The sequence below is a fragment of the Aristolochia californica genome, unplaced genomic scaffold (assembly GCF_029961685.1).
Source record: "Aristolochia californica isolate CCGP_79_NKW_82.1479 unplaced genomic scaffold, dmAriCali1.0.hap1 SCAF_3, whole genome shotgun sequence".
Lineage (NCBI taxonomy): Eukaryota > Viridiplantae > Streptophyta > Magnoliopsida > Piperales > Aristolochiaceae > Aristolochia > Aristolochia californica.
Genome location: NW_027181992.1, coordinates 6,032,673 through 6,049,790, shown reverse-complemented (window position 1 = coordinate 6,049,790; position 17,118 = coordinate 6,032,673). Strand labels below are relative to the sequence as shown.

Sequence of the window (17,118 nt, the reverse complement as noted above, 5' to 3'; positions counted from 1 at the left end):
ATTTTTCAAAGCATAGTATATTCAATTAACACGTATTTTAATCAGTGTTAAAGAGGCATGTTTAATTAGCACACAAGCAAACTCCATATAGAATAGACTTCCATTTCCTAAAAGGAAGTGGCAGAATACCAAAAAATTGTTTCTATGATCAGCTCTGTATTTGGGGTGAGGGATTGTATTTTCTTGCAAAGTAGTTCAGCATGAGAAAATTTATGATCCATTTTTTTACATTAGAATTTTGTCATCCTCTGAAACTACAGGACGAGAAAGTCATTCATTGAATTGAGGGGGTTGTCTTGATGAATCATTAAAATAAAAGCAACACACACTGGTAGTATCACCAGGTCAAATGGGGCTCAAATGAAATTGCCCAATCATCAAATAGAATTCCATTTCTTTAGAGCGAGAATATACATGTTATCAATCAAATTTTAGCACAGTATAACCCGAGGATATCTCCTATTCTAGCACCCACAACTGTGACTCATTCTTCATAATACAGCATCAATCACAGTGGAGACTGAAAGATACCTCATTAGCTGGAGGGCTTGGCCTAGTCAATAAAATTAGGCAGGCTAAAGGAGCTGACCATGACGAAGTAAAACGTTTACTCCTTTGTGAAGGCACAATGTTGGAACAGCAACAGCGCTCCCACCCTTGTTTCCAGGTATAGACCCTGACTACAAGATTCTACCTCCATTCTGTTTTCAAATTTGGATCAGATTGTCTCTCCTTCTCCACGGCAGTCACCTACTCAAAGCCTGTTTCAACATCTATAAAATGATTATCATCCATCAACATTTCTGAATTATCAAACCCACTGACAACTTTCCTGCCTGCTTTCTTCGTTGACCTTTTCTTCAAAAGACCATTGTTACAGTCAATAAAGTCATCCTCTTCCAAATTGGAGCCTGTTTTGCTAGTGGAATTTCTCCTCCTTTTTATAGTATCAGTATTTTCATTGCTAATGCTGTCATTCATACCACTCTGTAGGTAGTACTCCCTTAGTGTGGACTCAATGGTCTCCAGTACCCGATCTCCATATTTGGTTATCTTTGCTCTGAAATTATGAGAAAAATGAGAACTAACAGAACAGCGTTTCAAACAAAATGAATATGCAATAGACTGCTAATGCATTTGGGGAAAAGAGTGAATTATATATAGTTGGTGAGAAAACGGAAGGGAGATGGCTCGAGCCCAAAAAATGACAAAACAACCATGATGAATTTGTCCAAATGAAACAGCAGCAAATGATCTTACTTGCCGATGCCATTGATCTCAAGGAGCTCATCTTTTGTTCTGGGAATTTTCTTGCTAATCTGCTGCAAGGTTGCATTTCTAAAGTAAAGAAAGCCAAACATCAATATAAAACTAGACTTAGGTCAAGGATAGAAAATCAAGCAGAGAAATACAAATAGAATAAATTTTCATAATCTTGTAGGTCCTACAGCCCCACAAGCACGTCTAATTTACACAGAAAATACAAACTAGTCACTAGACAATCTTTATGTCATATAAGACTGAAGATGTCTTAAAAAAAAACTGGTGATCTGTTTCTTTATCAAAATAAAGTGTCTGATGGTTTTCCTTCCATAATGACATCTGTACATTGGATCACTGAAATTTGGTTACTTTACTCATTCCCACATCCGATGCAAGAGCATTCTTGGCCAACCACAGAACTAGATCACCACATGCATTTGCATGTTCAAGAAGCTAAAGACTGTAGGACCTAAGATCGAGATAAAAAGCACCTTGATTTTTCTGTATAAGAGAAAGACTGACCCAAAGATGTGATATGCCATCACCCCTTCACCAGCTTCTTTAACAAGCAATGTTCTCAGCATACGTAGAGCAGTATAGAGTTTTGCCGACAAATTCTAACACAATTGAAAATGCAAATAAGAGAATAATCTAAACAAACACATTATTAGAAAGAGAAACAGATAACATTATGAACCCAAACTTTACCAAGTCTACTTCGTATTGAGGTTGTGCAGAATTTTCATTTGGTGGGGGGCTTATCTTTCCATTGATCTGTTGATTCTTTGCAGGTATTGCTGTAGATGTGCTAAGTTTAGCTTTTGTAGCAGGGAACCTGCAACAAAGTAACAACACACAATAAGCAAGGTCGCCAGATATTGGCCTTTTGTTAATTTTATCTTCAAAGAGCAAAGTGAGACATTGCACCTCAGACTAATTCTCTTTTGACCAAAGAAAAGTTCACTTGCTTTAGATTCATTCAACTGCAGAATAACATTTCAGACAAAGGGACACAAGCATTAGACAATTCATAGGATCATAAAGAATAACAAGGCAAGCTTTCATACCTTTAATACTGATGAAACTGATCCATAAAGGTCACTTTTCTTAACATCCTCAACAAGAATATCCTCAACAACTAAATGATGCAATATTCGAGAAGCTTCAATCTTCGCTAGATGTTTTCCAGCTCCATGAAGGCTCAAAGTATCATGTTTGTATTTCTTAACCTACATATTGAAAAGTATTATGAGTTTACACAATACATGTGCTTATGTACCGACATACACACATACATACATACATACATATATATCTATATATACATACATACATACATATATATCTATATATACATACATACATACACATATATATATATATATATATATATATATATTATATTTTTAGAGAGAGAAGACGAGAAGATATACCCCAAGAACATACATTTTGGCTCATGGAGCCCCTGAAGACTTCCAAGATATGTACTGATGAATGTTTCTGCCATGTGGATTTCACTAATTCAACCTAAAAAAGAAAATAGTGAAGAAACTCAACCAAGGAATCAAAAGCTTAAGTCTAGAAAAATAAAAACATAAACATATACAGAGATTTGTTTCAAACCAGTTGTTTTGCAATTTCAGTGACATCCTTTTGAACTGTGCTGAATGATTTACAGCAGTTATCACAGGTTTTTCCACAGTTTGCAGGATCAAACTTTTCACCAAAATGATCAAGCTGTAAGAGCCTACGGCAATCTACATCATTTTCACAGTAGCCAACCTGCACTGAATCATACATCAGATATTTTTGTATTCATAAAGATCTATTAAAAAACATATGTATTAAAAAAAAAACAGTACCATGCACAAGAGATTTTCGATGTTTGTGTGCAACACCCTCTCCGAATTCCCTGTAGTAGCAATCCTTGATCCAGATGCAAAGGGGCTTTGTTCTGTAACTCCTTGGGTAAGCATATGCTTGACCCTAATCTGCACAAACCAGGGACAGAAATTCTGAAAGTAGTCCAACAGCCAGTTCAACAAAAAAGCACAGCCATGATTTAATAAGGATAAGTCTCCTTTGAGTTGTAACTCACATAATCACCATAACTGTAATATAAAACACAAGATGAACGCAATCCATCTCTACCAGCACGCCCACACTCCTACACAATTCAGAATGAAACATAGTCAATTGCTTGACCAATTAAAAGGATGTTTCGAAGGAAATTAGCAGAAGTAGATATCGACTTAAACCTGATGGTAACCTTCAATTGATTTTGGAAGAGAATGATGGATGACAAACCTCACATCGGGCTTATTAATACCTGGAAAAATGCATCAGTAGTGATAAATTTTAAAACTATTCAAACTTATGTAAACAGATACAGTTGATGGCCTCTCCAAATCAATCATGCCAGACAAGTTGAAAAAGGTCTGTTTTCAGACAAGGTTTAGATTTCATGTCACCAAATGGGATTTGCAAGTTTAATCACCAAGTTAAAACAATAAAACAAGGCTTAACTTTAGATGTTAAGAATAAGAAGTTTAAAAAATGAAGTACCCATTCCAAACGCCACAGTAGCACATATTATATTGAGTTCATCTTTGCTCCACTGCCTCTGCACAAACGCCCTCTGCTGGGGGTCCATGCTGCCATGATAGAATGCTGCTTTATGACCACATTGCTGAAGAACAGAAAGCAAATTTCTGCAAGTTGTCACCATCTTATTGTTTAAAGCAAAAAGGAACAACATCCAATTTCTTAACCACATAGCTTTGAGCAAGCAAAATATACCAAACACAGATAATAGTGGCCACCCTTTGTTTTGTTCATCAAATTGATGCCACAAACTAATAAGAATAAAGGAAACAGAATGAGAGAGAAAAGATGGACCTGTAACTTTTCAGCTACTTTCTCACAGTCCATTCGTGAGAGACAATAAATTATGCCGCACTCATCAAAATGGTTCTCTCTTATAAATTTGTCAATATCTTCCAAACAACTTTTGGTCTTGGGCATTATGGAATACCTGGAGAGAGTGAATGGTGTAAGCCATTTTTCTATCCTTATCAGAAGAATGCTTTGTTTACAGCAGTTACCATAAATTTTGGCGGTTGAAACTCTGCCGGAAAACAATGCAATTTACAAGACCAAGAGCTCGTACAACATCTTCCTTTACACTTGCTGTCGCAGTAGCAGTTAACGCCAGAACTGGAACACTTGGGAATTTTTGCTTCAATATTCCAAGGCCCTAAAAGAACAAAGGATAAAGACGGCTACATGAAAAAAGAAGTGCTTCTAATAAGAAAATTTAAACAAGTTACATCAAGTTGGAAAATATTCAAAAAACTCAGGATATAACGTTTTGGAAATCAAACCTGATAGTCTGGGCGAAAATCATGGCCCCATTGGCTTACACAGTGAGCTTCATCAATTACAAGCCTAGCAAGTGAATGACGTGCATGCAATCTCTCCAGGTTTCTCAATAAAACGTCACTTCTACACTCAAAAGTACATCAAATCATCAAATATATATCTTTTGCACCAAACAGTAAATTTAATATTTTCTTTCATACATTTTCCTAGACAAATAATCTTTTGTCAACATATTCAAAAGTATCTTTTACCTCAAGCAACAAAGAGAAAATTTAGCAAAAAAGATATTGAACACCAACAGGATTGAAAGTTTTTCTAGGTTCCAAAAGATATTTTCACCCACTCAAAATTTTTGTTGACGGTTGCAAACAAAAAATAAATAAATTATTCAGGCACGCATACAAACATAGAAACTAAAGAACCTTCCACCCTTGAAAGTTAGTTTAGGCTAGGGAGAGATCAGAAGAAAATAGAGAGTGACAATGTTGAGACAAAGAGTAGAAAGCAAAAGCAAAGAAATTGTTAAAGAATATAAAAGAAGTAGACAACTGCTACAACCAGAAGTGTTGACCCACTTCATTATAAACTTATAATAGGAATAAATAGTATCAGACACCATTTTTATTATAATAAGAAAAACTGAACTAGGAAAAGCAGTTAGTACCCTGTCACGCATGCTAGAATTACCTAGAAGCATAAAAAGGTAAAGTTCCAGTAGACTTGTTGGTGACCTCGTGCCAAAAGGATCAATTTTCCTGTTCCTAACTTTTCTTGATTGTGAAATCTATCAAAAGGCCAATAAAACTGCTCCTAAGTGGAAATGAAAAGAAAAACTTTGTTTTTCATTCTTTCTGGAATGGCCAATAGAGATAAAATTACGATAGCAGCTGAACATTAGCTGAACATAGAAATTGTTAGGACAATTCTCAATACTCTGTTCCATCTCAAAGAAAATTAATTTTTGGCTTATATGGCAAAAACCAAACAAATTGTGAAACCGACAACTAATTACTGCTATGAAATATGATTGCTCCAAAAGTCCTGAATCGAATGACAAACACTCACTTGGCAACCTTCTCTGGAGTTACATATAATAACTTGTATCTGCAATCATCTGATGTCAGCTCTCTAAAAATCTCCTGTTGCTCACTCCACTCCAAGTTGGCACTTAAGTAAGTTGCAGCAATATTAGCCTGCATAAACATTCAAGCAGAAGGATAAATTGTGTTAGTTAGCATCAAATAACAAGTTCTAGACAGTGTGACACTATGAACATAATTTAATTCTTTTGGTGGTACAACTGGTGATGTTCAGAATCCATTCAAATGATGCTAAGACTCTAGGGCAAATAAAGTGTGCTCACGATTTAAGGTAAAGTCAATTGTGCTTCTTGAATCAATACACAGACACATGTATGCATGTCCATAGGCCTGCATTCATGGATACTTATATGCATACATGGACACTATATATGCATACATATGCACTAAGGGCAAAAAGTACCTGAGATAAATGCATAATCTGGTCTTGGATAAGCGAGACAAGAGGGGAAACCACCAAAGTTATTCCTTGACAAATATAAGCAGGAAGCTGGGACAGAAAAAAAAAAAGGAAAAGGGTAGGTTATTGCAGAGAAGTATAAGAGTAAATTAATAATAATTTTCTATAAGAATCAAAACTGGTTTCCACAATTGGAGGTAAGTACATTAAAATACCAATCAAAGTAAGAATCATAACGTGTCCAGAGTATTTACTGATATTTAGGACAGCCAACCAAAGAAGAGAGGATCACATTGATTTTGTATAGGGGAAATGGTGAGAATTTTATTATAAAGACAATTCTTACAGAATAGGAGGAGAATCTGCATAGGCTCAGAGTTTGTTGAGCCCTCTTTAATGTTTAAATTAAATAAGTACTAATCTTTCATTTTTATTGATAAAGAAGTCCAAAGAAACAAATAAATAAATGATTACGAGTTGTACCTGGTATGTCAAGCTCTTACCCCCACCAGTAGGCATCAATACAAAAACATCATTCCCACTCATAGTCGCATTGATGATTTCTCTTTGATTTGGACGAAAGGAATGGTTTCCAAAGATCTTTTTGTTATTAGCCTGAAAAAACAATGCCTATTTTTTAAGTAAGAGTTGAAGAGAAATGTCATGTTGTTAAGATGGCATCAAGCAATCAATGTTAGTAGAGCACCTCCAGTTCTCTTGTCCATGGAAAATCCCTACTGCTCCACTTCTTATCTTTAGATCCTTCGACATAAGTTATTTCATCAAAACTCGGAGTAAATATTTCTCTTTCCACAGGACATGATGAAGTACCCGATCTATCAACTGGGGAGAATGATACTGATGAAGAGAACCACTTCTCAGAGCTGAGCAAGTTATTAGGTACATAGCTCTGAGCATCAGATTCATGCAGATCTCTCCTAATTGTCCTGACAGAGGGATTATCCGATTGGAAATAGTTAGCAGTGGGTGTGGAAGCCATATAATGTGATCTCTGCCTTTCTTCATCTCTAGTGGGACTTCGAAGGTATTTATCAAGCTGCTGAATCTGCTTATTAAGCTCCAACCTGGCTATCAAGACAATCACCACATAAGAATGGATTGATATGTATTCCAAAAACTTATTCCCAGTATAATGACATGCATACAACTCACTCATTCAAAGTAGAATGACAAACAACTAAGTCACTCAATATTTTAATATTCAACCCAGTGATCAACCCGGTCAAGACAGTGGATCCAGTTTAACAGGTTCAATTAGTTGACCTACTATGTCACCAGGTCACAATGTTATAAGTATGTATTATTTAATTAAATATTTAGAAATAAAACTTTGAAGTTAGCATTATCATAATAAACACAAATAAAATAAACAATTCAACTAAAAAACATAAAAATATATCATAGTTATACGAATAAAAAAGTACATTTTGAATAAGTTCAATATAAAAAGTGTTAAAAGCATAAAGTGTAATTAGAAATTACATAAGACAAAAACGTAAAGGTATAAAAACCTCTGTAGAAAAATGGAGAGAATCACATTCATGTTAAGAACAAACCTTGGCTTTTACTATTTTTATCTTGGGCTTTATATCAAATGCTTGGAATTTGACAAGGTGGCTGGGATCACTTCTTTTCTTAGTTTGGTCATAGTATTAAACCGCCATGTCTATATTGGTTGTCCACTGAAATGCCCATTTTAGTTTTGGAAACCTTGGTCCAGTTGGGTCAGTCAGGTCTCACTCCAACCAATTGACCTGGTCGGGTTTTCCAAAAATTGTGTCCAAATTAACCAGGGATTTCTAACCCAGTCAAGCTCCTAGGTTCCAGTTCAGCCAGCAGGCTTGACAAGGTTTTAAAACACTGATATCATTCACAAAGAGTAGGTTGAATCAAACATTATGCATGGCCCACCCATTCCTTTTTCTACTCTCTCCTTTTTTAATCATGGTTGTCAGCATCATGGGAGATCTGATGTAATTCTTTAGTTTGTTTAACAAACCACTCAGAGAAAGAAAAAGAAAAAAAAAAGAAGAAAGAAGAAGGGAACATGGAGAGAGAGAAAGAGCAACCAACCTCTCCTGGTGAAGCTTCTGCAACTTTTCCACACTAAGTTCGGAAGCATTGTCAAGAAGCTCATTTGACACAGTGATCAATCTCTCTTTCATATCCTGCAAATGAATCATTGCCTCAGGGCAAAGGGCCACCTGAATAATTTCAAAAATCAGTTTTTGATGATTACTGAAGATGATTAGTGCCACCACCCACATCAAAGTAAGGTTCAACATGGAAGTAAATGACCTTGAAGCCATGATTGCACATTAATGAAAGTTCCACAGGCAAGCTATCATCGGCATATCTTTTGATATTACCATTATTCACAACTGGAGTGAAAGGTGAAGACTTCTGATCAGAAGATTGAGGTGTACCAGTTGCTCGGTAGTGATCCATAACTATCTGGTCCACATCAATATCCTGGAAAGAATAAAGGAAATAAACATATAATGGCTGGGTTTAACTGAAAGTGGTATAATTGAAGCGAAAAGAAGGGCAAGAGTTAACCTTCAATATTTCATCATCATCCAAAGCATCAGCAAACTCTTCTTCAAGGCATCGTCCTCCAGCATTTAGAGTCCCAGATTTGGTACCAATAGTAAATTTCGAAGGAGCTACTGTGCTACTATACAAAGAAGTGTTTGCATCATGTGAAGATTCATGATCAGTCAGATGTGATTTATAACTTTTGGTTTGTAAATGGATATTCATCGGGCCACCAACATATTTCTTAGTTTGGTCAGATGAAGCCCAGATTACTTTCCCAACTTCTTTAGAAGTAGGTAAGTTACTTGAAGAACTGTAGTTTGTAGCATTCAGAGCTACTGGTGCAGTTATCCCAGGCCTTAAATACTCCTTCTGCATCAGAGAAAAACTAGAAAGTGCTTTCCATGCCTGCCAAAAAAATCAGTGCCAAAGATTAAGTGAATCTCCAAAAGAAAACGAAAACAAAAACAAAAACAAAAACAAAAACAAAATATGACAATGAGTGCATTGTATAAATGAGAAAAATGGCTGACATATTAAATACACATACAGAAAATCTCAGCAATTGCAATTATGGCACGTTTTAAAGCTTACCAGTTTCACTGAGCATGTCATGCTTTCTAAAGCGAGAAAGTGATAGAGCATCAAATTCTAATTTCATTTTTTCTTCTGATAACAAACTACTAAATGAATTTAGCAACTATATTATCAATATTTATTTTTTTAAATAATACTGAATTTAATTAAGAGAAAGCTCAAATGAGTAGATTACAAGGAGGGGAAGCCTTCCCAAACAATGAACTATATTATCAATATTACTGTTAGGCGAATAATCCCACAAGGAATAATATCCATAAAAGGTAGTCATCAATCGGGAAGAAAGGCCTCCTAATTCAGCTAGTCCTTTTGGGATGGAGCAAGACATCCGTCTTGTTGGACTTAATTTGTGCCTTGGTTAGTTTGAAGCCATTTGTGTTCTTCAGGTCTCAAACTCACTATTTATCGATTAAACCTAAACTTGAGGGGGAGTGCTAGTGGGAATAATTCTACATGGTTTAATATCAAGAAAAGTCTTATGGCTATTAGTTGGAAAAAGACCTAATTAGCTAGTCATTTCAGGATGCACCTAGACCAACTTAGTTGTTTTAATTCTAGGAAAGACTTTGTTGAAGATCAAGTACGGAAGAGTCTTACATGACTTTTACAGCAAAAAGTCTCATTGAAGAGTCTCAGTAAAAGTTGTTTTATTTATATTAGTCTTCTATTTATGTTCAGTTGTTTAATTAAGTTAAGGCTTATCTTTAAGTGTTAGACTTTGGGTGTAATTGGGACAAGGGTAGTTTAATGGTAAGCAGATTCTACTTATGTCCTTTATTATAGATAGAAGCTCATTGTACTCAAATTATAATCAAGTCAATGAAGTATTTCTCTTTTCCATAAATTCAACAGACTTCATTGATGTTATCCACTCTTGCATCACCCACCAAAAGAGTAAAACCCTTGTAGGTCTATGATTGTACTCCAGTTTTCAACAAGTCCTTATACAAGTAGGTTATCTTCTCATTGTTGATGAGGTTCTCATTGCTTCACATTTGTTAGTTTGCACCTTGTTTATGTTGTTAATGTCTCAAGCCCATTATTTGTTTGGGTAAGCATGAATGTAAGGGAGAGTGTTAGTGGAAATAATCCCACAAGGATTAATATCATGAAAAGTCTTTTTTTTTTTTTTATAAAAGTGACAATATATTAACCGACAAAAGATTACAAAACAAGAGGGCCTCCCATAACAACCATCACGGGGGGGGGGGGGGGGGGGGGGGGGGAGGTCCCTTGTTTAGCAAGCCCGTCGGCCAAAGAATTAGCGGAGCAGGGAACATAAGACCATGCACAAGTAAGGTTGGCAGCAAGGTCAGACACACAGTGGTAAATATGCCAATGTCTCCAAGGAGTAGTAGTAACAGCAGAGCACCGGTGTATGATCACTCTAGAATATTCTTTAGCAATGAGGGAGCTGTGAAGATGATCTATGAAGGTGGATAGCCCATGGTATAAGGCCAGGAGTAGTAGAATCTAAATCACTCATCGGGTCAACATATGAGAGAAGAATATTACCAGAGGCATCCATGATAACCCCACCAAACCCAAGTTACCACGGACAGTACCATTAAAATTCAGTTTATAAACTCCGGGGGGAGGGGGGGAGGGGGAGGGATCGTACCACCCAAATTGGGCATGGGAAGGTGCTAGAGGAACAGACAGACTTCCGATAAATGTTGAGGCATACAAAATGTGATGCCAATCTGATGAAGGATCCTGGTCCAGATTTGCCATGAGAAGTGGCACTGACCCTCTTCTTCTAAGAATGTTTGCCTTGAATATCCTACCATGGAGGGCACTCCACAAGAAGAATTGAATCTTTGGAGGAGCCAAAGTCTTCCAGGCGATAGAACTGATGTGAGGAAGTCAGGGTTCAAGTCTGCCGGTGATGAACAAATAGGCAGAGGAGATAGGGAAAATTTCATTGGGATTGGGCGCCTAGATAAGCTTATCCAGAGTAGTGGGCTGAATGTCAATATCTTCCAGGACCAATAAAAGCTAAGAGGCAAGTATAGCCTCCGAATCAGTAAGGGCCTGTCGGAAAAGGAAATTCTAGCACCTAGGAGAGGTCCATAATTAGCAACCATGACATTCTGGGAGAAAGCGGGTCCCCCTCATTTGGCTACTCATTTAGGATAGACCTCAACCCAAATTGAGTATGGGTTTTTGGAGTTAGCTTACCCTCGCAGGATCACAACCATTTGTCCCAACCATTGTAACACATGTGTCACCTAGGGCATAAGGGGCATGATGACTTGACATCACCCTCACCTTCTTTCGGCTTATCACAAGCAATTTGTTCAAGGTTTCAAACCCAATGGTGGCAACCAAACGCAAGAGTTGCACTTGTTGCAGGACTTAACCCAACACCTTAGGCACGAGCTGACGACAACCATGCACCACCTGTGTTCATGTTCCCAAAGGCACCCCTCACTTTCAAGAGGATTCGCGGCACATCAAGCCCTAGTAATGTTCTTTGCTTGTGCGGACCCCCATCAATTCCTTTGAGTTTCATTCTTGCCAACGTACTCCCCAAGCGGGATACTTAACGCATTAGCTAAAGTACCATAAGGGTCGATACGCACAACGCCTAATATCCATCGTTTACGACTAGGACTATTGGGATATCTAATCCCATTCGCTACCTTGGCTTTCGTCTCTCAATGTCAGTATCGACCCATCAAAGTGCTTTCATTGTTGGTATTCTTTCCAATCTCTACACATTTCACCGCTCCACCGGAAATTCCTTCAACCCTTACCGTACTTCAACTTGTTAGTTTCCATTGCCTGCCCAGGGTTGAGCCTTGGGTTTGACAACAGACTTGAAAAACCACCTACAAACACTTTACGCCCAATCATTTCGGATAAGACTCGATTAGATCTATGCTAGCAATCGCGGTAAGACAAAGGATGCAAGTGTTATCCGGAATGATTAGGTGTAAAGCATTTGTAGATGGTTTTTCAAGTCCATCGACAAATCCCAAGGCTCAACCTTGGCCAAGCAATGGAAACTACCTAGCTGAAGTAAGGTAGGGGCAGAAGGAATTTCCGATGGAGTGGTGAAATATGTAGAGATCGAAAAGAATGCCAACGGCAAAAGCACTTTGTTGGGTCGATACTGATGCTAAGAGATAAAAGCTAGGGGAGCGAATGGGGTAAGATACTCCATAATCCTAGCTAAAAACGATGGATATTAGGCGTTGTGCCTATTGACCCGTGTAGTGTTGTAGCTAACGCAGTTCGTAAAAATGAAATTCAAAGGAATTGACAGGGGCCCACACAAGCGGTGGAGCATGTGGTTTAATTCAATGCAAATCAAAGAACCTTACCAAGGCTTGACATGCCACAAATCCTCTTGAAAGAGAGGGCTGCCTTCGATGCATGGTTGTCGTCAGCTCATGCCCAAGGTGTTAGGTTAAGTCCCGTAATAAGAGCAACCCTCATGTTTTTTTTTTTTTTTAATGAAACTGTGTATATTGATAAACAGGGGGGGGGATACAAACCTAGCTTTGGGCGCCCGACTCTACAACAAAGTGTTGGAGAGACATACCCGCCTTAGCCTGAGAGTCTGCTAAGTGATTAGCAGAGCGTGGAATGTGGTTTCAAATACAATTTAAACCATAAAGTAAATTACAAATTTCATTGAACATATCCCAATGACGCCATGGGGGTGACCATGGTTAGCACACCAATTGATGATTACTTTTGAATCGCCTTTAATAAAAATGGGGCCAGAGAGATGGCTAGTGAAGACCTTGAGCCCGTGCAGAAGGCCAGAGAGTTCTGCAGTAGTAGAATCTGAGTTGCTAAGGGGACCTGCATATGAGAAGAGGAGATCGCTATTTCCATTGTGGATAACACCACCGAATCTTGCAGGACCTGGATAGCCTAGAGCACTGCCATCAAAGTTGAGTTTTGTGTACCCAAGTGGAAGGGGGGTCCATGTAGCCATAGTAGGGGGCCGAGAGGACAGGGACATCCCAGCAATAGATTGCCAGTTTCCTCTAAAGTTGGAGTCATTGAATTTTTTGAATTATTTTTTGTTTAAGAGCTAAACAAAGACTTGACTAGATATTTGCTCAGTCAAAATCTCAATAGGACAAAATTTGAGTTTGAATTTCCTTCTGTTTCGCTCTTTCCAAAGAGCCCAAATGATATGGCCAATACACCAAGACACGATCATTTTTCCTAGTTTTGGGAGATTTGTACTGACTAGGGAAAGGATAGTGTCAGCAATATTTCCTGAGGCACAAAATTGAAGACCAATTTTGTTTAAAAGGGATGTCCAGACTTGATAGGCAAACTGACATGAGAGGAGGACATGTGATGTTGTTTCTGGGGTATTTGTACAAAAGGGGCAGTGGGGGTCCAAGATAGAGGTGCCCCGACGAATTAAAGCATCAGAGGTTAAAATTTTGTTTCTATAGGCAGACCAAATGAAAAGTTTAGCACGTGGGGGGGCGAGCAAATCCCAGGCATATGCAGCAAGGTGCTTTGGGTGGGCTGAAATATTATTTAAGTACGTATTGGCAGAAGATGTGGAGAAAGTTCCCTTTGAACAAGGAGTCCAGATCAGAGTATCATTGGAGGGATTTGGCTGTCTGGGTGGGAGAGTGAGAAGGAGTTGGGATGCAAGGAGGGCTTCAGTATCAGTGAGATGTCTTCTAAGGTTTAGATTCCAATCCCCATTTTTTGACTAGCTATCCGAGATAGTGATCTTTGAGTTACTTGAGAAGCCAAAGACTTCCGGAAAGCTATTTCTGAGGGGTGATTGGCCAACCCACCAATCATTCCAGAACTTTGAAGTATTTTCATTTCCTATGTAACATTTTGTAGCCAATTTGAATTTGAGGAGGAGCAGAGCTATTTTTCTCCAGGCGAGTGAGAGAGAGCGAATTCGCCCTCCTTCTGTCCACCAGCCAGAGGGGAGATTTACCTTCTCACTAACAAAAGCTCTCCAAATCAAATGATGATTCATATTAAATTTCCAAATCCATTTACGCAACAAAGCAGAGTTTGTTATGGATGTGTCTCAGATTCCCAATCCACCTAATACTTTTGGCTTGCAAACCTCCTCCCATTTAACCAGATGATATTTTTTTTTCACCGTTTAGACCTCCCCATAGGAAACGTCTCTTAAGGAGCTCAATTCTGTTTTTGATTGATGTTGGGCAATGGAACATAGACAAATAATAGTTAGGGATTCCTTCCAAACATGATTTGATGAGAGTTCACTTGCCTGCTTTAGAAAGAAATTTTCCCCGCCAGGTGGCAAGTCTCCCTTCCAAACGCTCAATGACAGGGTGCCAGGAACCCTTAGAGGGAAGACGTGGGTCAGAGGAAGCCCCAAATAAGTTCCAGATGATGATTCAATGCAGCAACCAAGATAACAGGCCATAGAGTTGAGAAGGCCTAGCTCAATATTGTAACCAGATACAAAGGATTTCTCCCAACTGATTTTTTGTCTAAACGAGATTTCAAATAAGCTCAGCAACCTTCGTGTTTAGTTGCCGCCATTGAGTTTGGAACCCTCAACAGACTGCCGATGATAAGCCTAGGAAGGTGAAGATGACATTAAGTCATCATGCCCCTTATGCCATGGGCAAGACATGTGCTACAATGGCCTGGACAAGGGGTTGCAATCTTGTGAGGGTGAGCTAACTCTGAAAATCCATCCTCAGTTCTGATTGCAAGCTGCAGCTCGCATGCATAAAGCCAAAATCGCTAGTAATCATCAATCAGCCATACATCGATGAATTCGTTCTCGGGCCTTGTACACATTGCCCATCACATATGGGAGTTAGCCGTGCCCAAAGTCATTACCTTAACCTCAAGGAGGGAAATGCATAAGGCAAGGCTAGTGACTAGAGTGAAGTTGTTCCAAAGTAGCCATATTGGAAGGTGCAATAGGATCACCTCCTTTGAGGAAGAGCTAATGCTTGTTGGTTTAGCACTGCTTCACACCTAAAAAGAAGCAAGTTATGCTTGATCTGAGCTTAGAGATGAAAATCTCCTTTTGTTTCCTGACGATGAAGTAAGACCAAGCTAATGAGCTTATTATCCTAGGTCAGAACAAGTTGATAGGATCCCCTTTTTTACGTCCCCATGCCCAATCTACTTTGTTTTTAGTTCTAGAAAAATGTTTTGATGAAATACAAACTTAAAAGGAACATCTGCAAACTCCAACATCAGGGACTCAATTACCAACAAGCAGTATCATAATAGTATAAAAAAACAGAAACTTCTTAAGTAGATTCTTATTTATATGAGTTTCAAAAATACCTTCTCCATCACTGGACTCTGCATCCTGTGAGCACTTGGAACTATGGAAGCCATTGACCTGATATAAACAATATCAGAGAGTGCTGATTAAGTATTACCTCGATGCATGTCATTAGTAGACATCGTGTTCTTATCAACGTAAACCACATATCACCTTGCATTCACCGATCCTTCAGCAGACGGTTTTTGGGTTGACAAAGAGAAGAGGAAATTTGAGCTCAGAAACTTATCTTGAGAAGAGAAGTTCTCAAGTGCATCGGCATGAGCAGACCAGTTGACTTTGGGTAAATTGTCCTTGCATTTAATCTTCTCGGTGAAACTATTTTTGCTGTACACACAAGTTCAATACCACATGAGTACATAATTGAGAAAGAAGTGGAAAAGAGGAACTAAAGAAAAATAAAATGCAGCATTATATGGTCCAAGATAAGTAAAAGTGGTGCAAACGTTATTCTTACGGAGCAACTTCTCTCGTAGTCATCTAGCAACATATTGAGACGTTCACTTCGTGGATGCCTATCTTAACCTGAAACAAGGAAGTTTTCTCCGAACAAACAAAAACATGATTAAAACGAAAAGCTTCAAACACCACCTGTGAAAAAATGTGATGGAAATATGACAATAAATTAGGGAAAGTAATGATTCTTTAAAATACATAACGATCGAGGAACTAGTATGCAAGAGCCTATGAATGTCAAAGCCCCAGTGATTAAAGGGCGAATACTTCACAGATCGAGCTGAATACAAAAATCGTTAAAAAAAAAAAAAAAAGACAAATCAGTCATGGGAGATCCAACACCTGCCGCGCGTGGAAAATACAATCAAAATCCAAAATTTTCAGGACAGGGATAGGAAGAAGGGAAAAAAGTAGCAACTAAACTAAAAAATGCGGTACCCTATAAACAGGCAAGAAATATTTGCATGCACTTTCGACTTTCGAACAACTTGATTTGAATGAGATTGGCAGCGGAAGAGAACCTGATAGACGTTTGATTTTGACCGGTAAATGCATTTGGAAGGAAACCGATTAGAGTTCGTTCTGATAAGGGATAATGAAGGATGGCCAGGCGCGAACTCGGGGATTATTTAAATGGTGAGCGGAGTCGAAATTCTTCAAATTCGCGCGGGATGAAAATCACAACCTCGCGGTCTTGCGTAACCCGCGAAATGAGGCAGCGAAATCCATCAACTAGCAACCCGTTTAGCCCAGTGGCTTGGCCAAAGAAGGCACTCCGGTAGCGGAAGCTGTGGTTATCAGTTTGAATACATAATTTTCAATAATTATATAAATATATATTTATATAAGTTATTTTTTTAATTGTACTACATATACATAATATCAATAAAATAATAAAAATATATTTTAGCAATAATTTATTTAAATTTGAATTAAAAGGGGCAAATGTTCCCTCTCCCTCTTGAAGTTTTAAGACTAGAGATGGCACTGGATGGGTTTTAGAAAACTCAGCCTCACTCGAAACCTTTGTTTGAAGGGGTGTAAAGTAGTCAAAACTTCAGTTTTTTTTTGCTAGAAAT

General features: G+C 38.2%; 1 protein-coding gene across 3 annotated transcripts; it reads right to left on the bottom strand.

The window, feature by feature from the left end:
• Positions 1-293: 293 nt before the first annotated feature.
• On the bottom strand, positions 294-16,804 carry LOC137958821 (ATP-dependent DNA helicase Q-like 4A). Of its 3 annotated transcripts, XM_068805976.1 has the most exons (27): positions 16,561-16,804; positions 16,041-16,108; positions 15,737-15,910; positions 15,583-15,640; positions 8,725-9,111; positions 8,464-8,637; positions 8,239-8,369; positions 6,851-7,229; positions 6,628-6,759; positions 6,148-6,234; positions 5,710-5,837; positions 4,647-4,767; positions 4,368-4,519; positions 4,162-4,297; positions 3,829-3,952; positions 3,522-3,592; positions 3,362-3,430; positions 3,126-3,254; positions 2,887-3,045; positions 2,710-2,790; positions 2,331-2,492; positions 2,191-2,246; positions 1,972-2,098; positions 1,786-1,880; positions 1,261-1,338; positions 837-1,060; positions 294-761 (listed from the first exon to the last, which is right to left on the bottom strand). In XM_068805976.1, exons 2-27 carry the CDS (start codon positions 16,061-16,063, stop codon positions 751-753), a joined length of 3,468 nt encoding a protein of 1,155 aa, XP_068662077.1. In that variant the 5' UTR covers positions 16,064-16,108; positions 16,561-16,804; the 3' UTR covers positions 294-750. The 3 variants fall into 3 exon arrangements, with proteins under 3 accessions (XP_068662077.1, XP_068662075.1, XP_068662076.1); XM_068805974.1 differs by having other exon boundaries at positions 294-1,060; XM_068805975.1 differs by lacking the exon at positions 16,561-16,804 and having other exon boundaries at positions 294-1,060; positions 16,041-16,403.
• Positions 16,805-17,118: the final 314 nt, after the last annotated feature.

Bases quoted from the DNA above. Each gene is read 5' to 3' on its own strand.
- LOC137958821 (XM_068805974.1), bottom strand. From the start codon at position 16,063: ATGACTACGAGAGAAGTTGCTCC. The intron at 4,768-5,709 runs GTGAGTGTTTGT...TTTTGAGTGTAG, and splicing joins ACTCCAGAGAAGGTTGCCAA to AAGTGACGTTTTATTGAGAA. The intron at 2,493-2,709 runs GTATGTTCTTGG...TTCAATATGTAG, and splicing joins GGGGCTCCATGAGCCAAAAT to GTTAAGAAATACAAACATGA.